The following is a 24,501-nucleotide window of genomic DNA, read 5'->3' as shown; positions in this document are numbered from 1 at the left end:
TTTATTTATCTTTTCAAAAAATCAACTTTTTGATTCATTGATCTTTTGTATTGTTTTTTGGGTTTCAATTTCATTAAGTTCTGCTCTGATTTTAATGATTTCTTTCTGTCTGCTAACCTTAGGTTTGGATTGTTCTTGTTTTTCTAGTTCTTTAAGGTGAAGTGTTAGGTTGTTCACTTGCCATCTTTCCATTCTTTTGAGGTGAGCATTTAATGCAAAAAATTTTCCCCTTAATACTGCTTTTGCAGTATCCCACAGGTTTTGGTATGACGTATCATTATTTTCATTAGTTTCAATAAATTTTTTGATTTCCTGCTTGATTTCTTCTTGGACCCATATGTCATTAAGTAGAATGCTGTTTAGTTTCCATGTGTTTGTATAGTTTCCAGAATTTTGTTTGTTATTGATTTCTAATTTTAATCCATTGTGATCTGAGATAATACATGGGATAATTCCAATTTTTTTGAATTTGTTGAGACTTGATTTATGACCTAATATGTGATCTATCCTGGAGTAAGATCCATGTGCTGATGAGAAGAATGACTATTCTGAGGTTGTTGGATGGAATGTTCTGTAGATATCTGCCAAGTCCAATTGGTCTAGAGTATTGTTTAGATCTTGTGTTTCTCTGCTGATTCTTTGCCTAGATGATCTGTCCAATATTGACAGTGGGGTGTTCAGGTCCCCTACTATTATGGTATTAGTGTCTATTTCCTTCTTTAGGTCTAATAGAGTTTGTTTTATAAATCTGGCTGCTCCAACATTGGGTGCATATATATTTATGATTGTTATGTCTTCTTGATGGATCAATCCTTTTATCATTACGTAGTGTCCCTCATTGTCTCTTTTTATGGTTTTTAGTTTAAAGTCTATTTTATCTGATATAAGATTAGCTACTCCAGCTTGTTTTTCATTTCTGTTTGCATGGTAAATCTTTTTCCATCCTTTCACTTTTAGTCTATGTGAGTCTTTATGGGTGAGGTGGGTCTCTTGAAGGCAGCATATAGTTGGGTCCTCCTTTTTAATCCAGTCAGCTGGTCTGTATCTTTTGATTGGGGAATTTAAGCCTTTTACATTAAGAGTTGTTTTTGAAAAGTGTTGATTTATTCCTAGCATTTTATTGATTATTGTTTGGTTGTTTTAGGTGTCTTTTGTTCGTTACTTTCTGATTTACTGTTTGTTTTCTGTGTTTGTTGGTTCCTTGGGTTGTAGATAGACTTTTTGTTTGTTTGTTTTCTCTTCATGAATGCCATTTTTATTATACTAGTGGGTTTTGATTTTTCTTGGGTTTTTATGGCAGTAGTAGTTATTTTTCAGGAACCAAACCCAGTACGCCCTTGAGAATTTCTTGTAAGGGTGGTCGTGTGGTGGTGAACTCCCGCAGTTTTTGTTTGTCTGAGAAATATACTATTTGGCCTTCATTTCAGAAGGATAGCCTTGCCAGGTAGAGTATTCTTGGCTGGCAATCTCTGTGTTTTAGTATTTTGAATATATCACCCCATTCCTTTCTGGCTTTTAGGGTTTGTGATGAAAAGTCTGATGTTAGCCTGATTGGGGCTCCCTTATAGGTGATTTGACGCTTCTCTCTTGCAGCTTTTAAGACTCTCTCTTTGTCTTTGAGTTTTACCAATTTGACTATAACATGTCTTGGAGAAGGTCTTTTTGGGTTGAATACATTTGGAGATCGTTGAGCTTCCTGGATCTGAAGATGTGTGATTTTTCCTATACCTGGGAAGTTTTCTGCCACTATTTTGTTGAATATGTTTTCAATGCTATCTCCTTTTTCCTCCCCTTCTGGAATACCCATGACTTGGATAGTTGAGCGCTTAAGGTTGTCTGATATCTCTCTCAGATTTCCTTCAGTGCGTTTGATTCTTTTTTCTTTTCTTTTCTTTTTTTTGTCTGCTTGTGTTATTTCAAACAGCTCATCTTCAAGTTCAGAGGCTCTCTCTTCAACTTCCCCAAGCCTGCTGGTTAAACTCTCCATTGTGTTTTTTATTTCGCTGAATAACTTCTTCAGTTCGGCAAGTTCTGCTACATTTTTTTTCAGGGCATTGATTTCTTTGTACATTTCTTCTTTCAGGTCCTGTATACTTTTTCTTGTTTCATCATGATGTCTAGCTGAGTTTTCTTGTATCTCATTCAGTTTCCTTCGAATTATCACTCGAAATTCCTTGTCAGACATTTCAAGGGCTTCTTGTTCTATAGGATCTAGAGTTTGAGAGTTATTATTCTTTGGTGGTGTACTTTCTTGATTTTTCACATTTCTAGTATCTTTTCTTTGATGTTTATTCATTGTGGCAGGGGGTTTCACAGTCCACAGGTTTAACACTACTGACTGACTAAGATGTTGCTGTGGTTGCCAATTTGGTATGGCTACCTCAGTGACTGCTCAGTTGGCCACTAGTGCGTTGCGTGTGTGGTTGCCTCGGGTCTTGGGCCTCTCCGGGGAGCCACCTCTCTGGTCAGCTTGGACACCGCCGGGCTGCTGGATCACGGGGCAGTACTGCAGGGTGTGTCATCTCTGCTGAGCTTCCACCTCATATGCTGGACTTCTCCCTGTTCTGTGCGCTCTGGGCCGGGCTGCCGGGCTGCGTGGAGGCACTGCAGAGCATGTGGTCTCTGGGGAGCTTCCCCTTCCCCTGCTGGATGTCTCCCTGCTCTGTGTGCGCTAGGCCGGGCTTGGGATGGAGCTGGGTGGCGGTGGTGAAGCCTACCTGCTGCTGGATTGTGCGGCAGCGGCCCCCACCATGGTGTGTGGACTCTACGGAGCTTCTATCTCCCCTGCTGGACATCTGTGTGCTCTGTACGCCAAGAAAGTCCCTTGATTTTAACTACTGGATGGCATTTCATCATGTGGATATATCACATTTTATTTTTCTGTTCCCCTGTTGATAGACATTTAGGTTGTTTTCAATTTTTGCTATGTATAAAAGTTTAGGATGGTTATATACGGTACTCAGAAGTAGAATTGCTGGTTAAAAAAAAATAGCTGGGTTTAAGTTATGCTAGAATTACAAAATTGCTCTCCAAAAGTGCTTTACTAATTTATATTTCCACAAGCAGTGGATGAGAGTTCTTTTGTCCATACCTTTTCACAAACCCTTGATATTGTCAGACTTTTTAATTTTTGAGAAGTGTTATTTGTTTTACTATTCCTCTTGGAGTTCCTGAACTTGAACACTGTCTTCTATTCACCCTTTTTTCCTGTGTACTGATTCCAAATACCTTTTCAAGCAGTTAGAATCATTACAAGTACTCATTACTGTAAGTGAAAAAAAAAATCTTTCTTGTATCACACACTTTCAGTAGTAAACATGACAAAAGCTCTCATTTTATGCACATAAGAGCTTATTCTTTGTACTTGCGTAACAATATATTATGTTGTTTGTTTCAGATATGTTTGTGGTCTTACCGCAGCTGGAAACAACATATCTGCTATTTGTTCTCTGAATGTTAATGCTCTCTAGGGCTCTGTTCTAGATCCTCTGCTATTTCTATCTTCACTCCCTCCCCCTAGTTGATCTCTTCTAACCCCATGCCTTTAAATGCCATTGATTTCCAAATTTTTATCTTCATGCCTGACTTTATCCCTAAGTATGTAGTTGGCATCTCCACTCAGATGTCTTAATGGGACGTATTGATTAATATGTCCGTACAGAAATCTTGATTTCCTTTCCCCACCCCTAGCTCCTCTTCTAATCTTCCTCATCTCTGTAAATGGAACTTCCATCTACCCAGTTTCCTCAAGCCAAAAACCTGGGATTCATTCTTAATTTCCTGCCTTTCCTTCATAGTCCTGTCACTCTGCCTTCAAAGTAAAGCCTCATATTTTCTACTTATGTAAATTGTGGCACCTTTTCTATGTTTAGGTATGTTTATTTTTTTATTTTTTTTAAAAAGATGACCAATAAGGGGATCTTAACCCTTGACTTGGTATTGTCAGCACCACGCTCTCCCAAGTGAGCTAACTGGCCATCACTATATAGGATCTGAACCCATGGCCTTGGTATTAACAGCTCCGTACTCTCCCGAGTGAGCCACGGGCCGGCCCTATGTTTAGGTGTGTTTAGGTACACAAATACTTACCATTGTGTTACAGTTGCCTACAGTATTCTGTACAGCAACATGCTGTACAGGTTCATAGCCTAGGAGCAACAGGCTATAACAAAGGTGTGTAGAAGACCATACCATCTAGGTTTGTGTAAGTGCACTCTGTGATGTTCGCACAGCAGAGTAGCATCTTAACTACACATTTCTCAGAACATATACCTGTTGTTAAGGGATGCACAACTGTATCTGAAATTAGTCTGTTATTTTTAATTTATATGTTGTCTGTTTCCTCCTCCTAGAACCAGAGACCTTGTCTATCTAGTCCACTAATATATCTCCAGCTTCAAAAACAGTGTCTGGCTCAGTTAATATTCCTGAAAAGAATAAATCTGCCAGCACATTCAGGTGATGGTAATTGCTCTTCCATAAAATATACCCTTGATAGTATTAAATGTGTAGCAGAATGATTTAACAAAGAAATTTTGTCATTAGATTATTCAGCTTTCTCTCCCCTTGTATTTTTCATGAACTTTGCAGCTGATTTGACAGATTTCTTGGCTGTAGTATGACTTGTTCCTGTGTTTACTGTGGGGAGTGCAGTCTTGAATAATATGTTTGTATGTGGGTCTCTTTTCTCCCTGTGGTGTCAAAACTCATTAGGCTCTCGGAATGCATTGATTTTGTACATATTCTGTCTAGAACAGTGATTTTCAGTGAATAGTTCATGAGACACCTGAGTCCCAAGACCCCTTCAGAGGGATCCACAGGTCAAAGCTGTTTTCCTAAAAATACTGAGATGTTTTTTGCCTTTGTTGCTATGCTGACATTGTGCAAAAGCAATGGTAGGAAAACTGTTGGAACCGTAGTGCCAGTTGAGGCGGTGGTGTCCAAATGTTCTGGGAGTTAATGTGTTCTTCATGGCCATGCACTCACAATTAAGAAGAAAAAAGTCAGTTTTGCTTAAGAATTTTTGATGAAGCAGTACAAATTATTTTATTAAATCTTAACCATTGAGTATACATCTTTTTAATATTCTGAGTGGCAAAATGTAAAGTTATGTAACTTATTGTACCAATTCCCCTTGCCTGACTGAATCGCACCTTTCAGAGAGCTGCCAGCTTGAATATTCGATTACTAAGACTGTATTTTTATTTCTTTAGCAGTTGTTAATAGGCATTTTCTGTATCTTCCCCTCATTACATTCTGGTATATGTCAATGTATTACAATGTGAAGAGGGAGAAAAATAAAAATGTTATTTCTTACAGCTATGTGTATATATATATATCTCTTAGGTTTTTATGTTACTGTTTTTGATTTTAAAAAAACAGAAAACAAGAAACATTTTGCCTTGAGGGCTAGGGACAGGTGTTTTTAGCATTTGTTAAACTTCTTAATCATCTAGAATGGTAGAGGAGTCTCTATTAAGATATTTAATCTTTGTTAGAATTTTAGCCTATTTTGTTTATGTTGAATGTCTAGAGGCTAAGATTCTTCAAGGACACTGTCTTTGAGGAGCCCACCTCTTGGCCAAAACCTTACATGTGATCTTTCAGGCCCAACCATATGCAATTACAAAAGCATTACCTGGCAGGCCTCATGGGAAGCCTGCCTTCCCTATAGTAGTCTTGCTGCACAACTAGTGCATTGCAGTCTTTAAAGGAGTCTCTGTCAAGGTTTCAGGTCCCCTGGCCAGCTGTGCCCATAAGTATGTTGCATTCCTAGCCCAGATGCTTCCTTTCGGAGGCCTCTTTATTGGGTTGTGGAGGGAGGTGCAGCAAGGAGGGCACTTGGCGGCAGCCTTTCCTAGGTAGCTCTGCAAGGACGTCTTTATGGGTGGGTGGGAAACCTTGAAGACACTTCTCCACTCTGAGTACTCAGTACTTTTCAAGTCCTAGCACTTCTCTCTCATCTTCCTTCCTGGCCCCTGGTCCATAAAATGGCAAGAAGCCTTTTGTTTCAGGGCCCTGTCTGGGATGACATGTCTGACCCTCACCTGGCTTTTGCTCACACTATTGTAGTAAGTGATTAAAGGCGCGCCTGTTTCTTTCATTTTGGTTTGGTATCTTTATCTACTACTCTGACACCTGGCAGCTCAGCTCTCTCCAGCTCAGTTAAGTTCTTTATAGTCTTTTTTTCTATTTTCAACTTACTTCAGTACTATATGCTCCTGATTTTCATATATTATATATTTTCTCCTGTAGTCCACATGAAGCATTGCCATCTCCTAGAAATTCTCATATTTTGGTGTCTAACAGCCTCTTACACTAGGAAATAGCACAGAAAACTCTGTATCTTGAATTTTGATTTGGAAAATATGAAAATTAATTATGGTCTCAAATTTGAGTTTACTTTATTTAGAAAACTCTACTTTTTCTTTTCCCAAAATAATTTCCAAGTGGACCAAAAATTAAATGTGAACAAAATAAATCCAATAATGTACTAGGAACCTTCTGGTCAAGCTGGTGGGATAGAAGGTCCCCAGCGTCACTCTCTCCCACAAATCAATCAATTTACAACTATTAAAAAACCACAACAAAGCTGGGGCTGCTAGAGCTCAGGGGAAGAGGAGGAAAGACCTGTGGAGTTCATGAAGGTGGGAGAAGCCATGATGAGAGAAGGAAAGGATCGCTCCCACCATTTCAAGCCCTGGCTGCTTTAAGGCTGGTACTGGTGAGCACACGGAGCAAAAGCTGGCATAAGCCGCAGCTGTAGCTGCAGCTGTGCCCTTCATATGAAGTTGCTTGGAGGTGGCAGGGGAGAGGAGGGCTTGGTGGCCCCTAGCCCAGCAAGACAACTAGCAGGGTTCCTGTGGACCCACATGGGAACAAGAAGCCACAGACAGCTGAAGAAGGGAGCCACTCAGAGGCCGATGAGTCTTCGAAAGGGACCAGTATGTGGCCCGTCCCATGGGAGGTGTTTGGAGTGTGGGCAGTAGAAGAGATGGCCCACTGGGGGACGATTGAGGCACAGCATGGACAGCTGATCTGCCCTTCAATCAGCACAGGCCCACTCAGTGGAGACTGGTCAGGAATATAGAACTGCGGTGAGTGCAGTTTACTGATAAGACTCAGGCCCAGACCAGCATTTCTACACAACCCAGGTGTACCAGACCTCACGAGACGCGGAAGTGATTACAAGCCCAACAATTAAAACCTGAGCTGCACAAAAAGCTTTCCCAAGAGAATCAGCAGCAAAGCAGATTTTGGGCTCAAGTTCTGGTTCCCTGAGGAAGTTCCCCCATTTTAGAAGTAACTGAAGGACAAGAGATTAGTTGTAGTGCAGAGTTTAAGTGGTGGGAACAGTGAATAATCCAACACAGAACTGAAAGAAAAAACAAAATACCCACAGATCAGACACAACGTTTGATTTTAACCAGTAAAGGTTTAATACCACCAAAGAGCACCTATAAAACCTAGAAGGACTGGAAGCCCCCCTGAGCTCCCAAGCCAGGGAGTCGGGAGGGCCTTGGTCCTCAGCTACACCTCTCCCTCCCTCCCTCCCTGCCGATGACTGCACCCAGCCCAGCAATGACCACCAGGTCATCCCCAGACGTGCCCTGGGCTCCTGAGCCAGGGTAGTAGGGGGCTGAGGGCTTTAGCCATGCCCCCCCAACATCTGCAACCAACCCAGTGATGACCACTGAGCCACCACCGGAAGCCCCCTTTTCTCCCCTGCCGGAATGAGGGGGGAGCCATGGGCCTCAGTCACACACCGCCCACTTCCTCCTCCTCCCATTCTTTTTCCCTTCCCCTTTCCCTCTCCCCCTCCCACAACTGCTCTACTACAACATCTTAGAATGAGGCATGGAGCTGGGGAAGCCAAACCCAACCACAACTAGGCAAGCTGCCGCCATGGGGCCTGAGGTGTGGAGCCAGGAGAAGCTGAACCCAGACGCACCCAGGTAAAGAGCAAACCAAAAACACAATTTCCATGCACGTAGCCCTCCATAGCCACCACAGTTGCCATGGATGCTGCAAAAGCAGCTAGTCTCTATAGCAGCAGTCACAGACACCATGTAGATGGCACGCCAGACTCTCAACTTCATTGACACAAGGAGAGGCACCAGCAGAGACCAAAAAAAAAAAAAAAAAAAAGATCCTCTCACTCCACAAAGCACACTTCAGAGTAATAGAAGCAGCCTCTGCTTTACAGTAGTAGGGGAGGATTTGATCACACCTGTCTCAGTACTGGACAGATCATCTGTGCAGCAAACCAACAGACGAACAGTTAATCTGTCAGATGGAGAGAACAAATCTGTGGTTACTAGAGGGGGAGAGGGAGGGGGAAGGGGAGAGATTGGATAAGGGGCATAAAGAATAAATATGATTTGTAATAATAAATATGCTAATAAAAATAAATTTAAAAAAAATTTTTAAAGTATTAGGAGAAAATATGGTTCACTATATAAAGTTGAAATGAGAAAATGTTTTTAAAATATGAAGCTGAAGCCCTTTTAGAAAATTTCAAGGAAAAGGTTTGATACATTTGACAACATAAAACATTTAAAATTTCTGAATGCAAAAAACTCACCACAAAAAGAAAAAGTGGTTAAGCAGTTGCAGTAAGCAAAGGGCTGATAGCGTATTATTCAAACAACTTTTGCAAATTCATAAAATATTTAGATAATTTAAAGAAGAAAAAGAGTGAGTATATGAAAGGATACTTAGTCCCACTAATAATGTCCAAAATCTACTTTAACATGAAATAATCACATTTCTCCTGTCAAATTGGCCAGGGTTCACTTTATACATTTTGGTGTAATTGTTAACTGGTGTAAATTTTTTAGAGGACATTTTGGCAACATCAAAATTTAAATATACACCACCTTTCATATAGAAATGGGCCCTCAGGTACAACTGCATTTATAAGAATTTTCATTATGCCATTCTTGGGCCTGAGTTTTCCATGTGAATTAAATTTTTTTTTACTTTTTGTACCATTTAAAGATTTCATATGTGTATACTCTGGGTTATGTTATAATTGGCTACCTTCATAGGATTTTAATCCCCTTGTTTGTATTTTTGTTCACAAGGTTTGGTGCCATATTTAATTGTGGCAGTTTAATGTGAAAAGAGCAAAACCCAATTTACTGTGTGAAAGGCTTTGCCATGTGAGTCCCATCTGATGCAAGGATTTTCAATAGTCTTGATGGAGAAAAGTGGGAAAGGAGTCACCAGCCAGACACACAGGCAATATATAGATTCAGGCTTCTCAAGTATTTTGCCTGCAGCATTATCTACACTACAAGTGGTGTGTTAGTTTCAGCAAAGTATCACATGAAATTTATATCATCAATATGAATTTTATTGATCTTGAAGTTTGTTATATTTAATTTTGTTTTTGCATTAGTTTTGTAATTGTACAGTTATAAGCATCAAGAATTTTTATCTAATTAGTAAAATACAGATAATTAAAGCCAACCAGGGAAAGCTATTGATAATAGGGGAGCCGTTGACATTTTGTTTTTTCTGAGTAGAGGATTAAATCAGTAAATTATGGTATATTCACATTTGGGCATAGCCTTCAGTTGGTCAGAAGATGTTAATGATGCATTATTTAATACAAAAGCAAGTTGTAGAACAGTATATATGAGGGCACTTCAAAAAGTTCGTGGAAAGATTCATATTATCTTCTAATTCTATTTTTCCGTGGACTTTTTGAATTACCCTCGTATAGTATGATCCCACTCTGTAAATAGAGTATGTGTTTGTGTAATTGTGTAAATAAATGAAAAATGGGTAAACAGAGGTCTGAAAAGATATACTCTAAACTGTTAACAGGGTTACTTCTGAGGAGAGACGTTGGATTGAAAGGAAGGAAAATTTTTACTTTTTATTCTCATATGTACTTCAATATTATTTAAATCCTCCTGCATTGTTTTCTTTTAACTTCTTAAGGAAAATTTTAAGCATATGCAAAAGTAGAGTGAATAGTCTAATGTACCCTACCTGTACATACCTGTCACCCAGCTTAAATAATTGTCAACTCTTGGCTGGTTTTACTTCATCTGTGTCTGCAGGCACTTCTGTATCTCCCCTTAGGAATTCAAAACATCATATAATTTCATCTGTAAATATTTCCACATGGATTTCTAAAAGATGTCTTCTATCCTTCAGTTCCTTGGTGGACTCTTCACTTTGGGGACTTGCGTCCTTCAGTTCTTGGGTGTATGAATGTGCATTTCCTCTCCACTCTATTTTCTGTTTATTTCTGAAAGCCAGCGGTTTTAGTCAATTGTTAGATTTCCCAGACTCTGACCCTTTAATTTTCTCATCTTTCCCATTTTCCATTTTGAGGATAATAATAGTACGTTCCTCAAGGGTGGTTGTGAAGCTTAATTCATTGCCTGGCACGTGGTAATTGCCCTATAACATGGGTTCTAAATATTATCATCATCAACTTTCTTTGTGCTCTACTTTCTGAGAAATTTCTTCAACTTTATTCTCCATTTCTTCCCTTAAATTCTTTATTTTGGCTACCTTAATTTTAATTTTCAGGAAAGAGTTCTCAGATGCTTTTAAAAAAAATCTCTCTCTGTTCTTATTTCATTGATGTAATATTGTCCCTTATTAATGATGGTCTTCTTTTTGAAATTTTCTTGTGTTCCTTGCATGGTTTCTCAGAACTCCTCCCAGTCGTCCTCTTCTTCCCTATTCCTCTCCTCTTTTTTAAAAAATTAATTTATTAAACAAATTTTTTTTCCTCTGATTTTTTTCAAGAAATTTGAGGAGGTGGGGTGCTGACCAGTTAGTTAGCTCAGTTGGTTAAAGCACGATGTTGATCATACCAAGGTCCAGGGTCCAGGGTTTGATCCCTGTACTGGCCAGATGCCAAAAAACCCAAAACAAAACGAAAGTTAGTCTAGGGGGAGACAGGGAGGAGAGAGACAGGAAGAAGAGAGGAAGGAAAGAGGGTAGGGCAGGCTGGATTAAGTGTAGGCTTCATGAGTACATTCCCCAGTCTTTTCATGCAGTTAGACTGAGCTACAAAGAGCAGAATGTTAATTCATTTAATAAATATTTAGCCCTTAATTCTGTGCCAGGCATACTGCTGGGCACTGTGGTTAAAATTGTGAACATTACAGATGCAGTCACTGCCCTCTAGGGATGGGGTGAAAAGCAAATAATCAAATAAATTTAATAAAAATAAATAATGTAATAAATAAATGGGTATTTATAATTGCAAACTGTGCTATGCACTAGGAGACTTGTAAAAGAAATGCAGAATCATGGGTGGTTCCTTTCAGGTACTGATGAAATCTGAAGGAAGATGAGCTATTAAGTGTGTGGGGGTGTGTGGAGGGGGAGGAGTGTGTGGGGGGGTAAAAGCCGTGGGGTCAAAAAACTGCGCATTCACAACACTGAAGGAGGTCTGGGAGGTTGGGGTCCTGAGCAGGGGGGAGGGAGGGCTGGAGAGGATGAGCAGGGAGGGGAAGAAGACAGTTTTTACAGCTGTTAGGAGAGCAAGGGTTCTTAAAGACAAGTTCAGAGTGAGAAGTACCGTGGCGCTGGTGCAGATAAAGTGCAGTGGGAGTTCAGAGGAAAAGGGTTTTGAGGAGAATCAGGGAGGCATCTGAGTAGCGAGGCTAGGTGCACAAAGGCACGGGTGAAATATTGCAGACCATGTTCAGGAAACAGTTTGACAGGAGTGCATTCTGGGGAGTAGTGGGAGGTAAAGCTGGAGAGGTGAGTGGGAGACAGAGTTCTGAGAGTTAGGCTGACTTTTCGCTTCATGTCATAGACAGAGGAGAGCTTTGGCTCATTGTAAGCACGGACTGCAGGTGCAGGGCAGGGCTGATGCAGTGGGATTAGAGGCAGAGAGGCCTGAGGTAGTGGCCGGTGGGGGGAAGGGGCTGAATAGGTTAGTCTAGTGGGAATGGAATGGAAGACAGGACACTGTGAAGAATTGTTCTGGATGCAGAATAAATGAGATTTAGTGAAGGTACAAACAAGCCTGGGATGCCTGAGTCCTTGAGCCTGGAAGGACTGCGTGGCCATTAAATGACACTGGAAACACAAGGAGAGGAGCAGGCCTGAGAAAGGAGACTCCACTTCGAGCTGACCTGACAAGCTCCATGAGGTTGCCCTGCACCCCAGCACCTAAGCACAATGCTGGCGGAAGGGAGCCCCGCAGAGGGTTGAAGAGGGTGTAGAATGGAGTGTCGCTTGTTGGGATACTGAATACAAGGGTACTTCAGAGAGTTCAAGGAAAGATTCTTATCATCTTTTAATCCTATTTCTCATTGAACATTCTGAAGTGCCCTCGTACAGCAGAGAGGGAACAGGCTAGAACCCAGGATGGGGCAGCAGAGAGGAGTCTACATTCTGGGAGTGAAAAGTGAGAACTAGAAATAATATAAAACAGTTCTTGAGAGGCTTTTGTCCGTCTTTCTCCTGATGTCCTCAATCCCACCCACAACCTGTTGCTGCTTTGAAAAGCCACCATTTGACAAAGTCATTCCTTTTCCTTAAGATGTTCCCTTTATTAAAATGAAGATGCTCCTGGGAGGGGTAATATGTTAGGCCTTGTCAGCTATTAATACGTTGTCATGATTAGATGTTTTGCAAGTGACAGCTTTCTGATGGCAACTCTGGAGAATAAGGCAGATGATGAGTATGTTTTGATTGGGGAGAGGGTGCAGGGAGAGGTTCAAAGGTGGGGCAGGAAATAGAATTACCACATGATCCAGCAATTTCACTTCTGGATATATGAGGGTACTTTTAAAAGGTTGTGGAAAAATAGAGTTAAAAGAAAATACAAATCTTTCCATGAACTTTTTGAAGACTCTTCTTATACCCAAAAGAATTGAAAGCAGAGATTTAAGGAGGTGTTCACCCATGTTCACAGCAGCATTATTCTTGGTAGTCAAAAGGTGGCAGCAACCCACACGTTCATCGACAGATGGGTGGATAAACAAAACGTATGTGCATAAGTTCAGCCTTAAAAGGGAAGGAAATTCTGACATATGCTGCAACATGGATGAACCTTGAAGACATTATGCTAAGTGAAGTAAGCACATTGAAAAAGTACAAATACTTTATGATTCCACTTATATGAGGACCTATAGTCGTCAAATTTAGAGACAGAAAGGGGCCAGCCCCGTGGCTCACTCGGGAGAGTGTGGCACTGGTAGCTCCGAGGCTGCGGGTTCGGATCCTATGTAGGGATGGTGGGTGCACTCACTGGCTGAGCGTGGTGCGGACCACACCGTGCCGAGGGTTGCGATCCCCTTACCGGTCAACAACAAAAAACATTTAGAGACAGAAAGTAGAATGATGGTTGGGAAGGGGAAGGGAGGAAATGGAAATTTCAGTTTGGTAAGATGAGAAAGGTTCTGGAGATGGAGGGCGGTGGTGATCACACAGCAGTATGAATGGTGGATGTACCTAATGCCACTTAACTGTACACTTACAAATGGTTAAGTTCGTAAATTTTATGTTATGTATATTTTTGGTTAAAATAATAAATGGCATGTATATTTTACTATTTAAAAAAAGGCAGTGCAGGCCTGGGTGCTGAGCCATGGGTGGGGGTCCTGAGTGGCAGCCACTGCAGCAGAGCTCTGTGCTGTTGGATGGTGGGGACAGAGTGTCTAGAAGGACAGGAAAGGCAACAAAAAGGGAGGGCCAGGCAGGGTAGGACATCTGCATAGCTACCTTTGGCCTTTTTTGTTTTGTTTCCATGCTTTGACTGGAATACTTAAAAGTAAGTTTGCAAGGTGATCTTTGGGGTGAAACATAACATTTTTGAAATTTAAACTGACTTGTTGAATCAAAACACATTTTTCATAGTTTTTTAGTATTTTTACCTTAAAAGTGATATGGGCTAATTGTTTATGAAATACTACCAAAATATATAAAATAAAAGGTAAATGTTCACCAATTTCCTCGTCTTGGCCTCAGCCCCCTTATCCACCAGTAAACTACTGTTAAAGTACCATCCGAATTGTGTTGCAGTTTACTTTTTTTAGTCTAACATTATATCGTTGTACACACACACACACACACACACACACACACACACACTCACACACTCCCTCCCCCCTCCCCCACAGGTCTGCAAGTCTGAGACTTTAACAAATAGGAGTAGACCTTTCCTTTTATTTGGCGTTTCATGTTTAACTGTGCTTAGCATTCACAAAATTAAAATTCAGTTTCTTTAAGGCTTGCTGAAAAATAAGTAACCTTCTAAAATAAATACATATGTGTTATGTATTGTCCATGGTGGTTTTTATTCAATGGTTTTAAGCTTTTTCCATCAAAACTTTTACAAAAACTTCTACAGTGCTCAATTGTGGGATTTTTGGCGGGGGGGTTTTGGCGGCTGGCTGGTACGGGGATCCAAACCCTTGACCTTGGTGTTATCAGCACCACGCTCTAACCATGTGGGCTAACTGATCCACACAGTTGTCTTTTTTAAAACGAAATATTTTTCCCCTGTACAAACAAAATACAACATTAAATTAAATTTTTTAAAGGGGGGAGAAACATTTGCCTCCTTAAATTGTTGACATTTGTTTCATATTTAATTTTAGTTGTTATGCTCTGTAAATATAGTATAAGAACACATCATTGGCCTTAAGTGAGAGTGGCGCGAGACAGCTTTCCCTCTAGAATTTTTAAGTCCTATCCCTGAAGCAAGCTGGGTCATCAGAAAACAGCCCCTCCCCCACCCTGCCCAGTTTGACTTCCCACAGACATGCCTTTACTGGTATTGCATAGTTATTCCTTTGCTTTTTTTTTTTTTTTTTTTTACAATGGATAAGAAACAGCCATATGAAAAATATTTCTATAACTTCTATACAATTACTGGTACAGCTGATACTTTAATATTCCTTAATATAAAAAGCCAGGGAAGAAATTTGTCTTAGAACCTAGTGCTGGAAAAAAAATGATCTTTCCCATTGAAACAGTGTGCCTCTACCAGTAAGTGTCCTACAACTCAAAACATTAACTTCTGTGCTTTACCTGTTGAGAGCTTAAAGCTAAACTTAATCTCAGCTGCAGTAGCTCAATTATTAGCCTAGGTCAGTGATTCCCAGCAGGAGACATTTTGACCCTCAGGGGACATTTGACGGTGTTTAGAGATGTTTTTTACTTGTTACAACTGCAGGTAGGGGAGGTGTTGCTACTGGCTTTTAGTGGGTATAAGCCAGGGATGCTGTTAAACGTCCTAGAATGCGTAAAACAAGTCACTTACAACAACAAAATTCTCCAGCCCATACTATCAGTAGCGCAGTTGTTGAGAAACTCCAGCCGTGTGTGTGGAATCAGCTAACCCTTTTGAGCTTTTCTATTTTTTATTGTACCTGCCATATATGTTTTTTTAATAAACCACTTTAAATTATTTTTTCAAGTCGTAGCATATAAATTATAAATAAACTTGACATTAAATTTTGAACATTTCCCAGATGTACATGGTTGCAGTATATTTTTATGACTGTAATTCCCTTTGGTTTTGGTCCTCCATATTATAGAATGTTTGTATTATCTTCTTTTCCTTTTAATTTTTACCTTTCTGTTCTTCATTTCATACATGTGAGATGTATCTTTGGAAATAATTTTTCTTTTAACTGTTTTTCTTTTTTTAACCTTATTATAAGAAAGAAGTATTTTACTCTCAGGAGATTTTTATTGTTGAGGCTGGAATGTTTTTGTTTGTTGGTTTAGGGGTTTTTTTTTTTTAAAGATGACCGGTAAGGGGATCTTAACCCTTGACTTGGTGTTGTCAGCACGATGCTCACCCAGTGAGCTAACCGGCCGTCCCTATATAGGGATCCGAACTTGTGGCCTTGGTGTTATCAGCACCACACTCTCCCGAGTGAGCCACGGGCCAGCCCTTGAGGCTGGAATGTTTTTAATGTAACTTCTCTGAGCTTTCATTTGCTTTTAGCATGAAATGTCATTATAAGATTCTGTATTTTCTTTAAAGTCTTATTTATTCTGGTTGTCACTGCCAATTCTGAGTTTTCTTTTAACACCCACACTGTCATTCTAGTTTGCAAATGTGTTTCTCCCCTGGGCCCTTGCTACCAGTGAGCAGCATTTTGCTATTGATGCCATTTCTAATATAATTTTTGTTTTTTCTTATTTTTAAAATTTAACTATAACTCCCATAAGGGCCTGTGATAGGTAAAGTTCTGTGTTTTTGTTGCTTCCAATATTAGTGTACAGATTCTTTTCAGAATATTTCCATTTTTTTTTTGCATCCGATTATGAAACTTTAGTATTTAGCTACTTTGTTTTTGTCTTTGGTTGTTGTTATTATAAAATAATATAGTAATATTTATACCAGAAATTGTTTTTATGTGTATAATCTTTTTCTTCATTTGTATCTCTGGTAGGTATGGAAATATAATGTTGCTTTTTCTTTATATGTTCTATTTTTATGTTCTATTTGTATGTTTTGACCAAACCCTTGGTTATCAGCACCATAGTAACTGAGCAAACCTGCCAGCTCTTATGTGCTTTTTTCTAAGACTTCTTTTTAATTAAGGTTTTTATTTTTAGAAAATTGTAGACTCACATACATGCAGTTATAAGAAACAACACAGATATTCTGTGTGCCCTTCAGCCAGTTTTCCCATGATAACATTTTGCAGAACTATCATACGTTATCACAACCAGGGTATTGACATTGATGCAGTCAAGCTATAGAATGTTTCCATCGATACAAGGATCCCTCACGTTGCTCTTTTATAGCCACACCAACTTCCCTCCCATCTCCACCCTCTCTTTCTCTGGTGACCACTAATCTGCTCTCCATTTCTATAATTTTGTCATTTCAAGAGTATAATATAAATGGAATCATATAATGTGTAACCTGTAGGGATTGGCTTTTTTCACTCAACGTAATTCTCTAGAAATTATCCCAGGTTTTTGCATGTATTGTTCCTTTTTATGGCTGAGTAATAGTCCATGGTGTGGATATACCACATTTTGTTTAATCATTCATCCACTGTAGGGCTTCTGGGTTGCTTCCAGTTATTGGCTGTTAAGAATAAAGCTGCTATAAAAGTGTACAGGTTTTGCATGAACATAAATCTTCATTTCTCTGGATAAATGCCCAGTAGAATAATTGCTGGATTTTATGGATGCATATATGAAACTGTTGTCCAGAGAAGCTGTACCATTTTGAATTCCCACCAGCTAATTTAATGTATGAGCAATCCAGTTTTTCTACATCCTCTCCAACATGTGGTGTTGTCACTATTTTTTATTTTAGCCATTCTGACAGGTGTGTGTGGTGCTGATTGTGATTTTAGTTTGCATTTCCCCAATAAGTAGTGATTCGTGTGCTTATTTGCCATCCTTATGTCCTCTTTGGTGAAATGACATTTCTGTTTTTATATATTTCAAAATTCTTCACAATAAAATGTTAAAAAATGAATCTTTTTAGTTCTTTTATGTTTCTTCCTGGTTTTTAGTTTCTTTTCCTACATCACTTGCTCTGTTTTTATCACCAGTATATGGTGGTTCTATGTCTGTAACTTAAAACATTAGAAGTAATTTCTACTTGTGATCCCTCCTCCCCGCTTTTGCCATGTGAAATCAGTTACAGTTTGCTTATTTTTGTAAAGAAAAGTTCTTGGCTGGCTGGTTACTCAGTTGGTTAGAGCACAGTGTTATAAAGAAAAGTTCTGGAATTTTTAGGGCCAATAAAAAGAAAAAAAACATATTTCTGGTCCAGTACTAAATATGTCATTCTGTGTAGTAGCACTTGAGTCTTTATAATGCCATCTCAATGTTGTTTGCTATCAAGATGCTAATATATTTAACATTTTCCCCCAATTTTAATATGATAGTTTTCCCTGTTCTTTTCTAAATTCATTTCTTGGTTTATTCAACATATTTAGGCACTGGGAATAAAATAATCCCTCTCCAAATAAAAAAAGAAATCTAGTGCTCTCTTATGCTCATGTACTAAAATCGGAATGATACTGAGATTAGCATGGTCCCTGCACAAGATGAATACAAATTCCTGAAGCATTCCATATATTTTTTTAAATCTATCCATCAAAGGGCTGGCCGGTTAGCTTAGTTGATTAGAGCGTGGTGTTATAAACCAAGGTCAAGGGTTCGGATCCCCATACCAACCAGCCATCCCCCGCCTCAAAAAGAAATCTGTCCATCAGGTCTCCACTGTGTAGAGCTGACAGTGGGGCCAACACTCCACATGGAGGGACGACCCGTGGAGAGGCCCTGGAGTTGGAGAGAACCTGAATCACAGGGAGACCTGCTGAAAGGCCCTTGGGGGTGGGACAGGGCTCCAGCATGCAGCTTGTGGCTTGTCTTCTCATTCACTTGAAGGTGTGACTGTTTTTATTGTGAAATAATTGTTATCTGCCATACCTTGTTTTTTCCTTTTGCAACATAGGATATACATTTTCATCCAGTCTTGTTTTTCATTTATATATATATATACACCTCTGTCTGTGTTTTATGCTGCTATAACAGAATACCTGAGACTGGGTACTTTATAAAGAATACAAATTTCTTTCGCACAGTTGTGGAGGCTGGGAAGTCCAAGATCAACGTGCCAGCAGATTTGGTTGTGTGGTGAGGGCTGCATCCCCAGAGTGTAGAACTGCTATGTCCTCACAAAGTGAAAGGCAGAAAGGCAAGAGAGGACAAACTCCCTTCATCAAGTCCTTTTCTTTTATAAGGGCACATAATTCCATTCACGAGGGTGGAGTTCTTGTGGCCTAATCACCTCCAAAAGGCCCTACCTCTTAATACTATCACATTGGCAACCCCTGAATTTTGGAGAGGACACATTCAAACCATAGCAACCTCCTTTGTTTTGAGTTTCAAGTGTACAACATACGTTTAGGTTGGCCTTTTAAAAATCCACTTTCCCAATCTCTTTTGATTGGTTATCAAATTAAATCTTTTTGTAATAAGTTTTCTTTCTAAGTTCATTTTTGCTTCCTCTTTTTACTACATTGACTCTTGTTCCTTCTAACAATCAGATATATGCCATTTCAAAACACAAATGATGTGGTGTTTAACTTAGCACTTCTAGTCACTTTTTTCCCCATGTCTCCCATCTTTTTACTAATTTAGCTCAAACAAGTTTAATGGACACATATGTTCAGGCACCCTCTGTGGGTTACAGATTCAGGATACATGTAGGGACAAAACAGGCACGTGTAGACGTCAGACTTTATAATTCAAACAGAACCATATGGAATTTGCTTTATTTTTACCCTTTTTCTTCTTATCACCTACATTTGTACAATAATCAATAGTAACTAACATTTTAGAATTTTTTGATACCATTATAATGGCATATGCATTTTCTTATTTCAGCCACACAAATTCTTGACACTTCCTCTATAATTACACTGATGTTAATAAATTTTTACTTTCCTATTCCAATGTTAAGAGAAATGAGGTATTCTCTACAACCAGCAAACTTCCTTAATCACAAAATGCGATATATGTTGGACAGGCATTTCCCTGGTCACTGAAGTTTTCCCTTGGATGTGAAACCTTCTTAGGGTCTGGATTCCGCTGGAGGTAAATGTGTAGTGACTCCTGGCCTAGCCAGGCACTGCAGCACTGGAGGAAGTCTGTGTGCCAGTATTAGTGAATAGCTTGATGTGTAATTCTCAGAACTTTAAGTCTCTTGAAATTCCAAAACAGATCTGGAGGGTTGCCAACTTTATTTTGACTTGTTACAGACATTAGGGGGGAAAATGATCAACTACAGTTACCACGATTTCTTGTAAGGAAGACAGTAGAATGCACACGATCTCAGATTACAGAAGGTTTTTCCCTAGCAAGGAACTGTAACCACCTGACACTGACACACACATGTACTTGCTGTATCTTATCCCCTTTTCTCTCATTTTCCTGAGGACCAGCAACAGCTTCCTCATAGAGCAGATACCATCCATAGGCTGGTGGATGGGAAGCTCTACTGCCTTCTGTTTTCCAGGATGGACTTTAGAAGGCCCAGTGCTATTCCTCCCATTTTAGACTTGTTCTGGACTCGTCACATTTATTTCCAGCTAGCTTCCTTCCCTGAAGGTCAGCTGCAGGCCTTCAGGCCACTCTCCAGATCAGCCAGCTGGTGTCCGTGCTCAAATAATTCACACCAGTAGTAGCCCAGGTAGCACACAATTTAGAAAAGTCAGTCTCTTGGTCACCTAGCATAGTAGTTTATTGTAAAGGTACATAAATAACTTTGGGAGTCCACCTGCTACTGCTCTCTTTTATTAGAATGGCTTGTAATTTGGCTGTCTCTCTTCACTCCATCCTGTTGAATAATCCTGACTGTACCCTTTCACTTTCAAAGCGGTCCTGCGAGTGGCTGGTTCCCTGCAGAAGAGCACGGAAGTGATGAAGGCCATGCAAAGTCTTGTGAAGATCCCAGAAATCCAGGCCACCATGCGGGAGCTGTCCAAAGAGATGATGAAGGTCACCTGGGCCAGCCCTGCTTCCCCCTTCCAAACCACTGAGAGTCACTCTCAGCAAGTGGCAGGGTGCTAGGGATAGTGGTGGCTGGGAATGGACAGACTGAAGCTACTAGACAGAAGGGATTTTGAGGACAAAAGAGCAGCTGTTAACACTCGTTGAAACCGTTTGAGCTGAGCATGACAGAGGTTGGGTCAGATTGTCAGAGTGTTCCTTGGAAGAAGCAAAAGTATACACAGAGTTCTAGGGAGAGTGGGGGATCTAGGGAGCAACCATTTAGGGTTCAAGGAGATAGAGTTTGAAGGCTCCAACATGAGCAAGGAGGTGGAAAGAAACTCTGTTTCCACTGTCTGCTCCAGAGAAATGTTAGTGAAGCCAGTAAGGAAGGTTGTTCTAGACCAGGGACTGGCAAATTTTTTCTGTAAAATGGTTGATAATATATTTTATGCTTTGTGGACCACACACCTCTGTTGTAACTACTCCATTCTGCTCATAGCATAAAAGCAGCCATAGATAATACATAAACAAATGAGTGTGACTATGTTCCAATTAAACTTTATTTACAAAACTAGGCATCAGACCAAATTTAGCCTTGTAGCCTGTAGTTTGCCCATCCCTGTTTTAAACTAAAGAAGAAGAGACTGAGAACCAAATAGAAAGTACTTAAATACCAGCCCCTTTCTACCATTTCTGCCCAGAGATGTCAGCAACCCCCTTTTTGATGTTGGAGGTGCTATTCTGACCTTTTGCATCAGTAACAAAGAACACTTAGTAGGTCCTTATCTGGGAGTCGAGAACACTGCTGAGCAGGAAGACTGTTGGGCCTTGTTGTGTTGGGCCAGTGTCAGAGAGCCACCAGACTAGCTATGACCGCAGCTATAATCTGGACATGCTAGAGCACTCTCCCAGGCCTTTTCTGGATTCCCGCTGTGCCCTTGCCATTTGTTATCACGGTGTCTACATGGCTCCAACCAGTTTTTATACCGTGTTTCAACCCCTGCATTCACATATTATATTTACAATGTTAGAGCAGATGTTTCCCAAAATAACTCAGGGCATACGCTCATCTGTCAGCAAGTCATTCCCCAAGTGCTGCCATTATAGTGTGGGTCACTATCAGAGGCTCTGCTGATTGCCAGTAGTGGCCCTCCCAACCTTAGTGCTGAATTTGGAAAGCCAATTCCCTTTGGCTCTTGGCCTTACTGCAGAGAAGACAGTATTCAGTTTCCCTTTGGCCAACTGTCTTATGTGTCAGCCCTAAGAGAGTGGACTGGACTTGGAGAGACTAGTGCTCCAACTAGATGGTGTCTAGGGGTGTCTGATGGAAACAGATTTAACAGTTGAGGGACGTGACATGTTTATTCTGTGTTTAGGCTGGGATCATAGAAGAGATGTTAGAGGACACTTTTGAAAGTATGGACGATCAGGAAGAAATGGAAGAAGCAGCAGAAATGGAAATTGACAAAATTCTGTTTGAAATCACAGCAGGTATGACCTCGAGATTCATCTTCTTTCTCTTCTTTTATGGCCATTCTTCCTGCATTCACTAAATTAGCTAGTAGCTTTTTTTTTAGGCTATAACTCCCTTCTACATTTTTTAATTTTATTTTTTAAATTTTGGGCAACAAGTCTTAATACATTTAAAAAGACTAAGATCTAGAAAATATGTTCTCTGACCACAATAACAAGGAAATTTAGAAAATTCACAAATGTATGGACATTAAACAACACTCTTCTAAATAAACAATGGGTAAAAAAACAGGGAAATTAGAGAATACTTTGAGATAAAAATCAAAGTGCAACATAACAAAGTTTTATAGGATGCAGGGCTCATGCAGTGCTTAGAGGAAAATTTATACTTGTAAACACCTATATCAAAAATAAGAAAATTCGCAAATCAGTAATGCAAACTTCTACCTTAATAGAAAAAGAAGAGCAAACTAAACCAAAGCAAATATAAGTAGGAAATAACGATTACAATAGAAATATATGAAATAGGGAATTAAAAAACAATAGAGAAAATCAACAAAACCAAAATTTGATTCTTTAAAAAGATCAACAAAATTTGCAAACCTTTAGCTAGACTGACCAAGACAAAAAAAAAGACTTAAATTACTAAAATCAGAAATAAAGCAGGGGTATTATTACATTGTCATTATGTTTTTTTGTGGTGGTAAGATTTAATTTCTTTCTCTTTCTTGTATGCATTTTTGTTCTGCCAGTGGGTTTTGTTCTTTCTTGTGTATTCATGGTAGTGATTATTGTTTTTTGGATTCCAGATGGAGAACTTCCTTGAGGAATTCTTGTAGGGCTGGTTTTATGGTGGTAAACTCCCACTGTTTTTGTCTGTCTGGGAAATATACTTTTTCCCCCTTATTTCTGAAGGATAGCCTGCTGGGAATAGTATTCTTGGCTGGCAATTTTTTTCTTTTAGTATTTTGAATATATCATCCCATTTTCTTCTGGCCTGTAGAGTTTCTGTGAGAAGTCTGCTGTTAGTCTGATAGGGGCTCCCTTATAGGTGTCTTGACATTTTTCTCTTGCTGCTTTTAAGATTCTGTCTTTGTCTTTGAGCTTTACCAGTCTTAGTATAATGTGTCTAAGAGAGTCTTTGAGTTGAATCTTTTTGATTGAATCTTTTTGGGGATCTTTGAGCCTCCTGGATTTGAAGATCCATGTCTCTCCCTATATATCTGGGAAGTTTCTGTTGTTATTACATTGAATAGGTTTGTCATGCCTTTTTCTTTCTCCTCCCCTTCTGGAATATCCATCATTTCAATGTTTGTACACTTAAGTTTGTCTGCTAGCTCTCCTAGATTCTCTTCATTTTTTAAAATTCTTTTTTCCTTTTTTTTTTTTCTTTTTGTCTGCTGGGTTACTTCAAAGACTGTCTTCAAGATCAGAAATTCTTTCTTCTGCTTGTTTTAGTCTGCTCTTTAAGCTATCAGTTGTGTTTATTTCACTGAGTGAATCTTTCAGTTCTATGAGTTCTGCTACATTCTTTTTTAAGGTATTCATCTCTGTAAATTTCCTCCATCATATCCTGTATTTTTTTTTTTTCCTCTTTTCATTATGTTGTCTGAGTCTTCTCATATCTCAGTGAGTTTCCTTAAGATTGTTGCTTGGAATTCCTTTTCATTCATCGCATGGGTTTCCTGCTCAATAGAGTCTGGTATTTGAGAATGACCATATTCTTTTGGTGGTATCATATTTTCTTGGATTTTTGTATTCTGGTATCTCTATGTTGATGTCTGGTCATCTGGTAGAGAAGTTGCTTCTTCTATTATCTGGAGTGCACTTTGAGGAGAGAGACATCCTTTTCTTTTTCTGGTCTCCACTGGTGACTCTCCTTGTGACAGTGTAGTTGAGTGTCTGGAAGGCCACCTGCACAGTGGCTGTGGCTACTGCTGTGCCATCAAGTCACTTTTGCAGCAGTCATGGCTGTCGCGGTGGCTGTGGTGGGCTACCCATACAGAAGTTGTGTGTTCAGCGTGCTCTCTTGCCTGCTTCCAGGCTGGAGGAGCTGCCCTCAGCTCCTGCCTAGGACCCCGGGCATTATTATCTTGCCTGCTTCTGGGTGGAGGGACCATTTTTAAATTTTAGAATATGCAAGTTATTTCTTGCAAAGTAACACCAATATCTATAAAGAATTTTTTAAGCTTCTAGCATTTTCATAATGGTAAGGAGCAATATTGCTCTCATATATTACTGTTGAGAATTTAAATTGGTGTAGACTTTCTTGAAAGCAATTTGGCAATAGCTATCAAAAGCCCTTGGCCTAGCTCTGGGAGTTTACTCTACTGAAATAATTAAGGGTGTGCTGAAAGATTTAACTCAAGGATGTCTGTAGCAGCATTATTTATAATATTAAAATGTATGAAACAAGCTGAAAGCCTAATAATATTGGTTGAATCAGTTGTGTGATGTCTGTTTTAATGGAATACTACTTATAGTTGTGATAAATGATGTAGAAATATATTTGTGACATGGAAAGATGTTCATAAAATATTATGTGAAAAAAGCCTT

The 24,501-nt window shown here is 39.6% G+C and overlaps 1 protein-coding gene and 1 pseudogene across 1 annotated transcript in view; both read left to right on the top strand.

Moving 5' to 3' along the window:
* CHMP3 (charged multivesicular body protein 3) overlaps nt 1–24,501 on the top strand; it is a 47,962-nt gene that overhangs the window by 22,400 nt on the left and 1,061 nt on the right. The window contains exons 4-5 of the mRNA XM_063078450.1: nt 20,357–20,478; nt 21,849–21,963. Coding sequence (XP_062934520.1) covers nt 20,357–20,478; nt 21,849–21,963 — 237 coding nt within the window. The remainder of the gene's footprint in view (nt 1–20,356; nt 20,479–21,848; nt 21,964–24,501) is intronic.
* Nucleotides 17,956–18,054, top strand: LOC134363456 (U6 spliceosomal RNA; annotated as a pseudogene).

This window comes from Cynocephalus volans, chromosome 14 (genome assembly GCF_027409185.1).
Source record: "Cynocephalus volans isolate mCynVol1 chromosome 14, mCynVol1.pri, whole genome shotgun sequence".
NCBI lineage: Eukaryota > Metazoa > Chordata > Mammalia > Dermoptera > Cynocephalidae > Cynocephalus > Cynocephalus volans.
This window is presented reverse-complemented; position numbering and strand designations above follow the sequence as displayed.